Genomic DNA, 14613 nt, shown 5'->3' on the forward strand with positions numbered 1-14613 from the left:
GTTGTCCAAGTTGACATGATAATCTAGAAATGTTTGACTATCTAAAGCATGAGATAATAATGTGCTGATATAACAAATAGCCTAGAAAGGAAGCTGGAAGTTCCACATGCCCTCCCTCGAACACCTGCTGCCATCCAGGAAAAGGTTTTCACCCACTTATTTAACTACCTTGATTGTGGGAAGACTCAATCTGAGCTGGGATGGTGTATCCCTTTAACTGAATGTGATACTAGTGAATCAACAGGTTGAAGAGTTAAATTAATGAAATGCACTCTAACGAAGTAAACCAGAAATACATTGCTTGTTCAGTACTGTAATTCTGGTGATATATTACGGTATCCCTAAGGAGAGTGATATATACAAAAAAACCTTTTGTGTAGTCTATGATTTCAAAATCATTTTACCTCTGGTCATTCTGCTTTATTGTATATAACGGCATTGTATATAACAATTAATAAAATGGTGTAAAATAAATGCTTTACATTAAATAAACTAAATGAGAAATGGCCTACTTTCTGTTTGGATGCGCTATTCTGTAATAGTAAATAGTTGCTAGTTTTAGATATTTATTTCTTCATTTTCAAGCCTAAACCTTTGTGGACCGTAGCTGAAGTTCCTGAGTTGAAAAAAAAAATTGTATAGCTTTATTTAAATGTTAAAAAATAAACCCCCAGCAGCTCTGTTTTGAATGGATGTGCCCGTATTCAACATGACCCAAGAGGGAGTGGTAGAGTCAGTGGCTGTGGATCAAGACAGCCACTCTACCACTCTCTGTTTGGTCATGCAATCATCGTGATTGAGTGCAGCAATGAAGGCTGTAGGTGGTGGCACATGACCCATCTTGGTCCCTATGGCTTTTAGTGGTGTCAACAATGATCGATTCGGCGATCCGAATCGATCCGGGGCATCGACGATCCAGATCCAGATCCGGCAAGTTCCAGAATCAATCCGGCAATTTTTTTAAGTTTCAATTACTTCCATGGATATTTCGGGAGCAAATGAATGTTAAATTAAATAAAAACACTTAAAACAAACACAAATAACAAGACTGATACAGACTGATACAGAAAACAGCCAATAAATTGTTGCTCTGTATCTGACTACTTGTATTTCCTCATCATGGCTGAACATTTGCTTTGCGTTCAGTAGAAATGTAATGCATTGCAATGCATTGTAGAATTGAATCGAATCGGATTGGATCTAATAGAATCGAATCGAATCGAATCGGATCTACTACCTCCCGAATCGTGATCGAATCGGATCGTGAGGGCAGTGCCGATCCACACCACTAATGGCTTTCATGGCCTACTGTGAGACAAATATACCAGTACCAGCAAATGTGTCTAAAAAATGCTTTAAAAAAAAAAAACGGTCTTATGGCACAACACGTAAATATTCCAATATTTAAAAAAGTTTGATTACACGATCTAGAACTGGAATTACAGTACGATATATTTTGCTATATACTACACATAGGCTAATTGCAAAATACAGTACCTCCTAAAATATCTCTTAAAATATCCAAATGAGTGTGCAAATAATATTCAATTTTACTCACTACAACCAAGACCCCCCCCCCCCACACACACACACACATCCAGAAAATACACATACATCCCTTACCCCCTCCACACATGCATGCACACGCTCGCACAGCCCCACATGAATATATTTGTGGGGCCTTTCCTTGTAGGGCCCTTCTTATCTTTGTGGGGCCCGTCCATTCATATAAACCCTAACTATAGCTAGTATAGACTGCCCAAACCAAAACACCAAAACAACCCCTGACCCTAAGCTGTCAGTGAGGAAATGTTTTATACTTTTACCAGTAACAAAAATACTCCAGCAAAAGGGGTCAAAACATGTGGGGTCCAGGATTTGGGCCCCACATGGAGCAAGGGCCCCAGTATGTGGGTGTGCTCCAATAGCAGTGGCCTCACAAAGGTAGATTGGTGTAGTACACACACACACACACACACACACACACACACACACACACACACACACACACACACACACACACACACACAACACACAACCTTAGCCCCTCTCTCCCTCCATCCCTTTTACCCTGTACCCTCCTCCACTCATAGACACAAATATGCACACACACACACACCACCACCCCCTCACCCACACACGCACCCTTACAAAGACTGATAATTGCTTCACACACACACACACAAACCGCGACTGCCACCTCACAGCACAGTGCTGTAGCTGTCCATGCCACTGTAGCTGTAGCAGTAGCAGTAGCTGTAGCGAGCAGCAATGAGCAGCTGGTGACGGGATAATCCAGGTAAAGCCCCAGCGTAGGCCTGGCAAAGGGAGCGAGGCTAGGGGCTAATTCTGGACACCTAATCCCCGCCTGGCCCCACCCCGCCCAGCCACGCCCCGGCCCCGGCCCCAGCACCAAAGCAGCACTCGGAGCAACCAAACCTGATGGCAAGCGCAAGGTGAAATTAAGCACCTCCATTGCACGCCTACTGTATAGAGCCTCTGACCCGCACACATACACGCACACAGACACACGCACAAACACACGCACAAACACACACACACAGGACCAACAATCTGGAGGTATCTCTTGGGAAGCGTTGTTCGGAAGTCTCTTGATTTTCCGTGGGTGACCTGGAGCCCAGACCGGGCCCTGTTATCGGTGGGCTTTGTATGAGAATGAACCTGCACCATTACTGACTGGACTAGCAGCTGACCACAAGCAATCATGGGGGAAGCTCCGACGGTAAGTCTGCCATAAGGATACCCCTTCTTCAGTCCACTGTCCACCCCCTATGTCCGATTAGCTTAATGTCACTCCATTGTGAGCCATCTGGTCTTGCTTAGCCCTACTGTATGGTCATATCATGGTTCTACCATTCTTTTGAGGAGTGTTTATTAACTGTTGTGGATATGTCTGGTCTATAAAACAACTTTGCTATTTCTGTTCACCAATCTAGACAAATTAAAGTGGGGGTAATTGCAGGGACTGCATTCGAAGCCTTTAACTTTAGCTGGCTGATGCTATTCACATTATGTAACAAAATGGGACAATAAGGACGTTTGGCCTATGGCCCACAATTAATGAAGGCCTACTTATGGTAATCAGTTGTTACATGAAAAGGGCGTGAATAGAGGGCCGAGCGTTTCTAAATGAAGACCGCTTAAGCCTCAGTGAGACAGACAAGACAACCGTTACTCAACAAGTCCGACGACCAAGGTGAACGCACCTCCATCTCCGGTTGGAGGTTTATGCAGTCAACCATGGGGTTCGTATAGACAAAGACTTCAACGAGTTGCCGGGTTGTCCCAAGATGTCCCTGGGTAGAAGAACCACTCTGTGCGCAATGCATAGGGGTGGATTACTGACACACGAGTGCTCAGAAACGCTTAAGTTATCCCTGGCTTTAAAGGCCCAGCATTGGCAGTGGGGGTGCTTTCAGGTCAACAGTAATTGTATTCATATTTAAGTGCCCCATAAATGCTGCACTTTGATTGGGCCCATAATCTGTAGCCATGCCCTTACTAGCCAGGCCACACCCTTCTATTGATGCAACACCTTCAGCGTTGCTGCTAGTCAGGCCAAGAGCAATACAAATATCGATTCTGCGTTCCAGAAAAATCGGGAACTCCTCCCACCGCTCGGGTAGCAAACAACCAGTAGCAATGGGAGGCGGGTCAACCATACTGTTTTGGAAATGTAATTGTTTGTTATGCTCTTGGTCAGACCAAGAAAATCGATGATAATCAGGCTAAGGCCTTACTGTATGTGCACAACAGAAGTGACCAGAGTAACAGACGTTATTGTTTTTCTATGGAGGGTCAGCTGCCGCCGAAGTGAACTCAGCGACCTGAGCAAATTTCAGGAGTTAAAAGTCAGTTATCATTATGGTAATGAGCAGTGACGCGAAAATCAATTAAAACATTTATATGTCCCTGGTTAACAACCTTAACAACCCAGAGTCATTCTGTGATCAGCTAAATCAAACATGTCAGTATCAAGTTGAGAGTGAAAAAAAGCAAAATTCATGGCGAAGCTTCTTAAATGAACTCGGCTACCTTTTCGCTTTGGTTGTTTCCGGTGTACTCGCACAGTAAGATTCTTCAAATGGTGTCCTGTTGTTCAGGACAAGTCATGAGCTTCACCAGACCACAAGAGCAGCTAAATGTAGCATTTCCTATTTATGCCACTGATTTTAGCAGCAGTGGTAGATGATGAAACTACATCTTGCACCTTACAGTACTAGTTAATACATAAAGGCACAGATGGCAAAACCCAAAGAGTTTAGCTACTTTAAATACAGCTGTACAGCTAGTTGTGATATTTTGCTCTATATATACATTGATTGATTGATTGATTGATTGATTGATTGATTGATTGATTGATTGATTGATTGATTGATTGATTGACTGGTTGACTGATTGGTTGGTTGGTTCGTTGGCTGGTTGATTGATAAGCAACTGGCCTTCATCTCTGAGCTCGAAAACATTTCACTTCATTCCAAGGACCATCTTTAGTTCTGCTGGGGTTGGGGAACTCCTACCATTCTTTACCTCAGCTGAACTGAAGACGCTCCCTGGAATGAGGAGTGAAAGGCCTTCAAGCTTGAAGAAGAAGGCCCGTTGCTCACAACCAAACTCTTTGAATAGCATGACCTGAATAAATGGCAAACTTCACAGACACATGACATAATGCTCCTACATCGAGCCAGCTGAAGTCCAGACACTAATGCAGGAATTCTGTCCCATGTTTTTGGCTTTTCAGGGGGGCTTGCTCTCTGTTATGCAAAAGCTGAAGGGGAGCTCAGAGCAAGAGCTGAGGATTGTTCTTCTGGGTTTGGACAATGCTGGCAAAACCACCATTCTCAAGTGCCTCGCCTCAGAGGATGTCAGTACAATCACCCCAACACAGGTGAGAGTGGAATCGTACATCAAGAAGAGTTAAAATAACTACATGACGTTCACCCAATGGGTAAATTAACTCAAGCATTGCAACGTTTGACATTGTATCGAAATAATCTTGGGTTTGCATTGTTTTTTTATTAGTCCACAAAGTGTATGTTTTGTAACAAGTTAGAGCATCAACCCCAAGACAGCAATAAAATACAAAAAGGTACTTCTTAGAAGGCTGAAGGCTGCCATGAGTCTTTCTTTGATGTATAACTGTGAGGAGCAAATTTGCTGAATGAGTAAAAAATATGTATTTACATTGTCCTGGTCACTCCTTGGCCAAGAGCCAAGAGTTTTACCATTTCACAGACAAGGCGATTACCAGATCTACCCTCAGTAGGAGCCCCCAACATTCAGCCTCGTCATGAAAAATAGCAGCAAAAAATAATTCAACAGTGTCCTGTGTCTGTACTTCCCCTAGGTTAGAACCATCACTGTCTCTATGTACAGTACCTGTGACCAGGGCCGTAACCAGACATTTTCACATACCGAGGTCAAATACTGCATACTGTAGGCCTACTGTGTACTGTACATTTACAATGCTTCAAATACTTCAGTCAAACTCTTACATTTATTGATCACTGCCTTGAGGATAAATGGGGGTGTCGTATACAGACTGAATTAATCTTTGTTGATCATATATTGATATTCATTTCATACATATTCATACATTTTACATCACTGAAAAAAATACCGAGGTCATGACCTCTGTGTCCTCAATGGTAGTTACGGCCATGCCTGTGACTGAAAGGAGCTAGTATGCTGTGGGGCTTGAAGCAGTTGTGGTGTTGAGCCGCACGCTACGAGGCATCTGTGCAAGCAGAAAGGGCTGATGTGCTAACTCAGCAGCCTGACACGCACACCCCACTCTAACAGGCATGACACAGAAAGCCTGAAGCACTGGGCTCAATCCAGTTCACTTTGCCGCATCATATTCGCTCAAGCCTTTTACAGGGGACTTTGAATTATCTACTGACACACAGGCTCATTATCGTGTATGAAAGGAAGACACTTGGTTGGCTGAGGAGGGTCCCGCCCCATAATCCCAGGGTCTTTTGGGGAGATTAAATATTTAACAAATCAGCTAGTAGCCCTTAAAATAGATGACGCTACTCTTGCTAAAGATAGAAGATAGCTGGCTAAAAATAGAAAACCATGACTAATCAACTGAAGTTGGCACTGTTATCATTTTCAATGCCTTGAGATTTTAATGCACTTATGATTACATACAATTTTTAGTTGGTAATTTTGAGTAAAATTGACCTGATTAACAACTGGTAATGCACAAAGTCAGTACAATTTAAGTCGTTGATCTCAAGTAATTAAATAAAAGTGATTTGCTGTTCTTTTTTGCTGACTTCACTTTTTTGTATCACTTCTTTTTCTGGCTATTTAAATGTCGAGATAAAAAGGAATATAATGTATGAGAACAAGTGCTACTTGTTAAAAAGGATTCATAGTTAAAACACAAAATAATATATGAATACCTGAGCATAAACTATTAATGTAAAATAATTTATTAATGTTTTGCTGTGTTTGATTTCATTGCACTGACAGCGAGGTTGTTTATTTTATATGCTTTGCTATCCAGGGTTTCAACATAAAGAGTGTAGCCTCTCATGGCTTGAAACTGAATGTTTGGGACATCGGAGGACAAAGAAAAATTCGATCCTTCTGGAAAAAGTACCTAGAGAACACAGACTTACTGGTTTGTCTTATTTATTTGTCTGTTCTCTCCTCTCCTCTATATGCAGATCGTCTAGACCTTCATTTGTAAATCATTCTTGTAAATCTTTACAACAGCCATGTTACGTGAGCAGTTTAACAACTGCAAAAAACAAATGATCTGTCAGCCATATAACTGAATTATGTAATGCATACAACATCAAGTTGATCCACATGTTAACATTTCTTGTGTTTTCTGTCCCTTAGATTTACGTCATAGATAGTGCTGACAAAAAGCGATTTGAAGAGACAGGACAGGTAAGACTGACAAAACATTTGTTGAATGTTAGAAGCCTGCAGGCTGAGTTCTGTTAGAGGCTATTTAGGATAGCACCCATCGAGACTGACTGTACACACGCTATATGGACATTTGCATAATAACAAATGTCAGAGGCACATTGGCATGGGCGAAATAGATGTTTAGCTTATTGTGGCTTTGTTTGCATGTGCCAACTGCGTGTGCATGTGTGTCCGTTTTTGTGTGCATGTTTTGCATAATGATGTTGTATGACGTAATCACACACATTTGGCTCTTTTGTGCAGTGTACAGTATGTGTGTCCGCATTTGTTTATTTTGTGTGTGTGCATACACGTGCGCTACCTATTATTGATTGTCACCTATCTACAGGAACTTGCAGAGCTGATTGATGAGGAGAACCTGAAAGGAGTTCCGGTTCTGGTCTATGCCAACAAGCAGGACTTGGCCACCGCCTCCCCGGCCAGCGAGATCGCAGAGGGCCTCAACCTGCACACATACCGTGACCGCGTCTGGCAGATCCAGGCCTGCTCGGCAGTGTCTGGGGAAGGAGTGCAGGTATGCAATGGAACTCATACACGTAAATAGCTGGGGATGGGGGAGCAGGTACGCATTATACAGCCCACGTAGCAACTACCTGGGAAGGTGTCAAGAGTTTAGCTGTAAGCACCTGAACTTGAAAGGTGGTGCAGGTATGCATTTGCGTCTTACATCTTGAAAGGTAATGCAGGTACGTGTCACACAATTACACACAAATTAGGTTCCTCAAAGAAGCTTCAGTTGCATTATGGGGGAACCTAAATGGTATCCGGGGAGAACTAAACATTCTCAGAGGGACCTTAACATTCCTTTGGAATTCTTCCAATCACAGGTCCTGTAAAGAACCTTTGGATTCTTGGGTTTTCTTATGAGCCCCCAAGAAAACCCTCCGGTACCTCCAAGAGCCGGTTTGTCACATAGGCTTTAGTGTTCTGCAGAGAATGTTGAGGGGTTCCTCCACTGTGACAGATTGAATATTCTTTTGGGGAAGAAAATCAGAAATCTGGCATAAATATCTGGAAGGGAAAGGGTACAGGCATCATATACGTACATCATATACCACATATGCAGTGTCAATAATGAGTACACCCCTTTTGAACTGCAACATTTTGAACAATATTTCAATGAAGACACAAGTTATTTTCAAAATGTTCATGGAATAAGTTCAGTACAACATCTGTGAAGCTTACCACAGGAAAGTAAGTTTAATGTATAACTTGTTATGACACATTTTTCCATAAATAATCCAAAATAACAGTGGTGCAAAGGTGAGTACAGTGAAAATCTCAGAGTAAAGCTACATTTTAGTAATTGAACAAGCATTCAATCAGTCTCAGAAGCGACTCAGTCAGTACACAGTTATAAATCAAACAGTTGATTATAAAATAATATTTCTTAGAGCAAACCCCTTCCCATTTCCTGCTGTATGCAATAACATCACATTGAAGAGAAAGGACAAAAGACCTGAGAAAGGAAACATAATTTCACAGCTGAAATGTCAATGCCATTAAAAGTCAAGGTTAAAGCATTAGGCCTACCTATCAGTCAAAACACTATCTAATTTTGTCCAAAACTTTAGTACAGATTGATCTGCAACTGTCTCACAGACACGTCCAGGTGGGCCGCAGCCTCACCTCGGCAGGAGCATCTTTTGATGAGAAGGGTTGAGAAAAGCTGTTATGCAAGTTATCTAGTTATCTAAGGACGTAGAAATCTGAACTAGGGTGATTATTTTCCATGAAACAATACGCTGCATATGGCGAAAAATGGTGTATGTGGGTGTCGTCCATCAAAGAAGCGTCTCCTACGGCCCAGTCACAAAAAAAGCCCGCCAAGAGTTTGCCAGGTCTACTTCTGACAAAAATGCAGACTAATGTGACGCTATACTATGGAGTCATGAGCCCAAGATCAATCTATGTAGAAGTGATGGCATCAAAACTGTATGATGTTGGAGATGGAAATATTCCAACAAAAAGGCATGGTGCCTACTGCCTAAATTGAAACATGGTAGGAGTGCTGCTGGTGTTTGACAGCTGTTCTCGTTGATGTGATCATGAATACATAGAGGCATTTCTCTATGAATAGCGAATGTGTCATCATCACTCATTGCTCTTCATTGTGGGTCACTGTTTACTTTTCCAACTTGACATGGACTAAACACATGCGGCATGCCTATGACCACACGCCTATGCTAATTTTCTAAAGATGAGACTAGGCTCGCTCGTGACGAAGCAGTGCTGCTTTTGCTAAGCAGCGAGCATGCGCACCTTGCCAGTTTGATACATTGTGGTTAGAAAATTCTAACCAGAATGCATCAAACTGGCAAAGTGCGCATGCATGCCCACTGCCTAGCAAAAGCAGCACTGCTTCGTCACGAACGAGCCCAGTGATTCAGTGGTTAATTATGACACCTGATCTGAACTCATTCGAACATACATGTGGAGTTTTGAAAAAAAAAAAAAACGTGTTTTGCATCATCATAATTTCACAAAAATGGAAAAACATGTCATGTTATCTAATTATAGCATACTTACTTTTCTGTGGTAAACTTGATGTATTGAACTTATTCTATGCAAATTTTGAAGATAGTTTGTGTGTTTATTGAAATATTTTTCAAAATGTTACTTTTCAAAAAGGGGTGTACTCCTCACTGATGTGCACATCTGTAAAGCAGTGCAGGAATACAGCATACGTCCCACATGGGAAAGAGTGTGGATATGCATCATCCCCACATAAATAAATACCTCACGCATTTACATTTGACACTAGATACACAGTAGCGGATAGAGCTGCGAACTGTCTCATTAGGGAGAGGCAGAACAGAGAAAAAGCTAAAACACAAAACAGTTTGTGTAGAATGACATACCTTACACTGTTTACACAACAAGGTTTACTAGAACAGCCCAGAAGCTATTTGGTAGATAAAGAACCAGTTCTGGGTGAGCATCAGCATGCTAGAGGGTCTCAGTATAGGACAAAGAGTTAAAGGGGTATGCCACTATTTTGGGGCTTAATACAGTTAAAATCGTTGGCCAGGGTTTATAAAGGTGGTAAAGTGTCTTATTTTTCATGTGCAAGCGTTGTCTTGCTTTAAGACAAGTTAAAAGACGGAGTTTGTCGCTAAGCTAGTGAAAGTCAATGCATCCATGTAGCATTGCTACATGCTACACGGATCCATTGACTTTCACTAGCTTAGCGACATGCTCCCTCTTTTAACTTGTCTTAAAACAAGACAACGGCTTACATGAAAACTAAGACACTTTACCACCTATATAAACCCTGGCCAACGATTTTAACTGTATTAAGCCACAAAACAGTGGCATACCCCTTTAATAGGGGTAAGCAGCTAAAGCATGGTACCGTTACATGGGGTCTAAACTGCTTTTACAGCATTTCGCCGACCTAGCCAAAGTTGAGCATGCAGTTCTGTTTCCCCAGGACAATGCTGCACTGTTTTTACATCTTTATATGAAGTGGTGAAGTATCCTGATTGTCACTGTGTCATAGATTTTTGTTTAATCACACAGCTATGACTTCTCTTTTACGTTTATTAGCAGCACCCCCCACCACCACCACCACTCAATACATTCAATGAAAGGAAGACCTAATTATCGGCCCCCAATCTCCCTGGGCCCGGGACAATTTACCTCGTTGTCCCCCGTTGTGAGCTTCCCAGCTTGTGTTATTCGCTGTGGACCAACTAAGAAGGGCAATACTCCGCACAAAAACCTCTCAGACAATGATCCAGCCTAAAGAGTGGCACTTTGGTGTAATTCAAATGAGGGTAGGCCAGATTGAGTCTGGTCTTACCATAACCTTGACTGTGAATTGAGTAGATATTTAAAGCGATGGGCCTACTGTAGGCCTATACCATTATTGGAAGTAAGTTCATTTTACACCTCTCCTTCAGTTTAATAATTGTCTTTTTACTAGAGATGTCCGATATTGGCTTTTTTGCCGATATCCGATATGCCGATATTGTCCAACTCTCAATTTTCGATTCCGATATCGGCCGATACCGATGCCGATATATGTGGGTTATTTTTCCTCATAACAAATTTTAGGTAACATTACAAATCTGCTGTTGTGGAACAAAATATGCTTCATTTTATTGTAATGCCCCACTAGATGCATTCTCGAATGCAACAAAGCTTTCCAAATATTAACATCGTCTGTGCAAAATAGAAAAATAATTAAGGAGTAAAGTGTACAGTATTCAAGCATTATTATATCGGTTTTGATAGGTCAAAAATCGGATACCGATATTGACCGATATTACATTTTATGCTATTATCGGGCTGATAATATCTGTGGGCCGATATTATCGGACATCTCTACTTTTTACCTTTCAGCCCTTCTCTTAGTCTGATGATGCTACTTCTCGTTAGTTCAAGGCAAGACAGTTGTATCTATTTGAACTGCAGTATTCATTTGAATGCCTCACAAAAAATAAAAGCATTAGAAAACAGCAGATCAAAAGCAAGTGATTGGGGGCAGACCCCTATTCTTATGGACGACCAATCATAGACATTAAGATACAATGACATTGTGTTCTTTTGAGGGAGGCAAGCGAGAGTCTGGACTAGCCTCCAAATGAGAGCATCAGTGGGACATAGCTGCTTGAAACTAGCAGATCTCGACGACCCTATCTCAAAACAAAACTAGCAGATGTTAGATCTCGAAGACGCTATCTCGAAACTAGCAGATGCTATCAGCAAGTTCTGACTCTGACTTCAGCCAGACCACAGAGTCTCAGAGAGGTTGTGGGGTTGTGTGGGTTCAATGCCCCTATAGGTGCAGAAGAATTCCAAATGGGTGGTAGTCACCACCACCATTAGATGGCGACTTGATCGGGATGGGGTCACCTGTTTGTTCAGGTGTTTTGTGATGCATTTTCTAGATCATTTGTTGTGTAAACACTAGGAACTGGATGTGATGTGTAAGCAATGGTGAGCTGCTTCTGCTGATGTGTAATATGTAGGCAGGTGGTGTCTTTCTGTTCATTGTTTATGACTAAACTGTTGTTTCAAATTAAATGAATAACCAATATAGGTTAGTACAAACACTGTGAGTAAAAACAATGACTTGTCAGCTGTTATTGTCTAGACCAGTGGTTCCCAACCTATGGGTCGGGACCCCCCTTATGGGTCGCCAAAGATCCACAGGGGGTCGCGGATCCCTCTTGATTTTAAGGGGTTTCGTTTTAAATATATATAGCCCATGTTGAATAAAAGACAAAGCATTTAACTAATAAATGCATAGACGCAACAAATTGTAAGTGCTACATTAAACATTTATTTTATTTGACCAAAGGCGAATTGAGGAGTAAAATAACTAAAATAAGTTTTCGCAGGAAACGGAGGGCATCTTGTGACTCCGTCTCGTGCGGGCGCTCGCGTGGTTGGGTCACTAAAGCTTACAATAGTAAAAACATGGGTCCCTTAAGAAAAAGGTTGGGAACCACTGGTCTAGACAGCTAGGAAGATTTAAAGAAAAAGTCATCAGTCTAGCAACCATTTTGTTTGTTTAATTCTCTCTCTCTCTCTCTCTCTCTCTCTCTCTCTCTCTCTCTCTCTCTCTCTCTCTCTCTCTCTCATTCTCAGGATGGCATGACTTGGATCTGCAGCAATCTTGTCAATCGAAAAAAATGAGGTGGCAGAGCTGTCTGCGGCTCTTAGCATCCTCCCGCCCCCTACGCGTCTGCCCCACACACCACACCTCCATCATTTGCATGTACAATCAGTTATTTACATTCTGCACTGGTATTTGTTTGTGGGGGACTGTTTCCATGTTTTCATATCATGCACATTTTCGGAGCAAATTTACGGGAATATGTAAATTATAAATGAATTTGATGAAGACAAAAAAAGACAAATATGTACGATACTGCCTCCCTTGCTCCCATGGCGTGCTTGGCTAACAGAGTTGAGTTTCCTGCTAGTCTCCTGCCCGGGCCATGAGGAGAAACAGGGCAGAGAGAAACATTATTAGACCTTTTTGAACATGTTGAAAGTGTTGTTGCAGTCCTCATGTCGAGGCAAGCTAGTTAGATGGCTGTGGTACTGTATTGTAGCAAGTGACTGATCTTCTGTGGTGTATCACATTCACAGGATAATAAAATAGCAGTCATCAACTTTGTGTTTGTACTCATTGATTCATGTAAGACATCAAAGAGGGCACTGACATACCCCAGAAGAACTCTTCTAGCCAATGCCTACCTACATTGCTGCACATAAAGGAACAAAGGCACATTTTTTGGTCACATCTACTTCCTTACATAATTTACTCCTTTGATGTACCAGGGCAGAGGTATCTGGGTTCATCATACCTGGGGTGAATTTCTCAAAACCAAAGTTGCTAACTACAGTAGCTACTTTGCTGTTTTCAATGCATTTTCCCATTGGCAACTACCGAAGTTGCTAACAGGCTAACAACTTGTCTTTTGAGAAACTCACCCCTGCATTGTAGCCTAGGTAAGTAGAGCCTGATCTGCTCTGGTTGCAACTCCTGGGAAGTTTATAAGGAAGCTATGGCACTGTTTACACATACCTAGATATTAATAGATTTAGATAGTTTTGGAGGTTTTTGTTTACACATCAACACAGTTGTAGCAAACTCAAACAAAAAAGGCCCTCAACGTGAAGTATGGTGGGTTTTTTTTTAGATTACTATAACTATTTGTGAACTGTGAAGACAATATAGGCCTGGCCTACAGCAGCGTGAGATTGTGGACTTCCACCTGTCGTGGTTTCCAATCGATGTGTCAATCACCAGGCCATGTGAGTATGGGGTAAAATAGGAATAAGTTAGAAGACAATTCAATCAATAGGCAAATACACCGGCATAGTTTGTTGATGAAGACTTTATTAACTCGACTCAGGTTAGGGACATTGTAGAAGCAAGTTCAACGTACAAGTTTCCAATGCAATACATCTTAAACTTGAAACATTTCAGCAAGACAATAAGTTTTTTGCAAAACCAAAGTTTTCTCCGGAGGCTAAGTTTCTCCCAGAGACTAAGTTTTCTTCAGAGTCTAAGTTTTTCCAGAGTCTAAGTTTTCTCCAGAGTCTAAGTTTTCTCCAGAGACAAAGTTTTCTCCAGAGACTAAGTTATTTTCAAAACCTAAGTCCCAAAACCCAAAGTCGAGAATTACTTACTGCAAAAGCCAGACAGCAAACCGCGAAGTTGATCAACTGAGGAGATGCGTCAGGTTGTCTCGGGGACCCCGTTGGCAAATGTCCTCTCGAGCTCTGGACGGGCCATCTTTTATGCTCCCAAGCCTGGGGCATCTTGTACACCTGACCAATCCCTGTCCTTTGTCCACCTGGTCCGATCATCTCTCGGTCAATCAAATTACAAATGACGTTATGAGAAGTCGGGGAAATTCACAATCGTGGATTTATCGACGGGAGTTTTCCAAAAAGAATATAAATTAAGGGCTATTTTGGGTTTTGACAAGTGACATCCTGTGCTCTCCAGAGGCGTTTCTAGGTTCAGATTGGGCGCCAATCGAAAATGCAAACGAATGAACATTTGCCCCAAACTCACCACTACTGTAGTACAGTATGGGCTCTTATTCATTATCTAGGTGCTTGGGGGGTCCCAAGCAGCTGCTGGTCTTGCTTGGTAGCTAGATACGCCTCTTG

At 41.9% G+C, this 14613-nt stretch overlaps 1 protein-coding gene across 1 annotated transcript; it reads left to right on the forward strand.

The window, feature by feature from the left end:
* Nucleotides 1-2661: 2661 nt before the first annotated feature.
* Nucleotides 2662-13100, forward strand: arl3l2 (ADP ribosylation factor like GTPase 3, like 2). The gene is made up of 6 exons (XM_063188072.1): nucleotides 2662-2743; nucleotides 4763-4909; nucleotides 6539-6655; nucleotides 6880-6930; nucleotides 7301-7486; nucleotides 12571-13100. The coding sequence occupies exons 1-6, from the start codon at nucleotides 2726-2728 to the stop codon at nucleotides 12616-12618; spliced, it is 567 nt and encodes a 188-aa protein (XP_063044142.1). The 5' UTR covers nucleotides 2662-2725; the 3' UTR covers nucleotides 12619-13100.
* Nucleotides 13101-14613: the final 1513 nt, after the last annotated feature.

Source organism: Engraulis encrasicolus, chromosome 22, assembly GCF_034702125.1.
Source record: "Engraulis encrasicolus isolate BLACKSEA-1 chromosome 22, IST_EnEncr_1.0, whole genome shotgun sequence".
Classification (NCBI taxonomy): domain Eukaryota; kingdom Metazoa; phylum Chordata; class Actinopteri; order Clupeiformes; family Engraulidae; genus Engraulis; species Engraulis encrasicolus.

Coding starts and splice junctions, on each gene's coding strand:
- arl3l2 (XM_063188072.1), top strand. Junction 6,656..6,879: donor TAGAGAACACAGACTTACTG/GTTTGTCTTATT, acceptor TCTGTCCCTTAG/ATTTACGTCATAGATAGTGC. Junction 7,487..12,570: donor TGTCTGGGGAAGGAGTGCAG/GTATGCAATGGA, acceptor TCTCATTCTCAG/GATGGCATGACTTGGATCTG.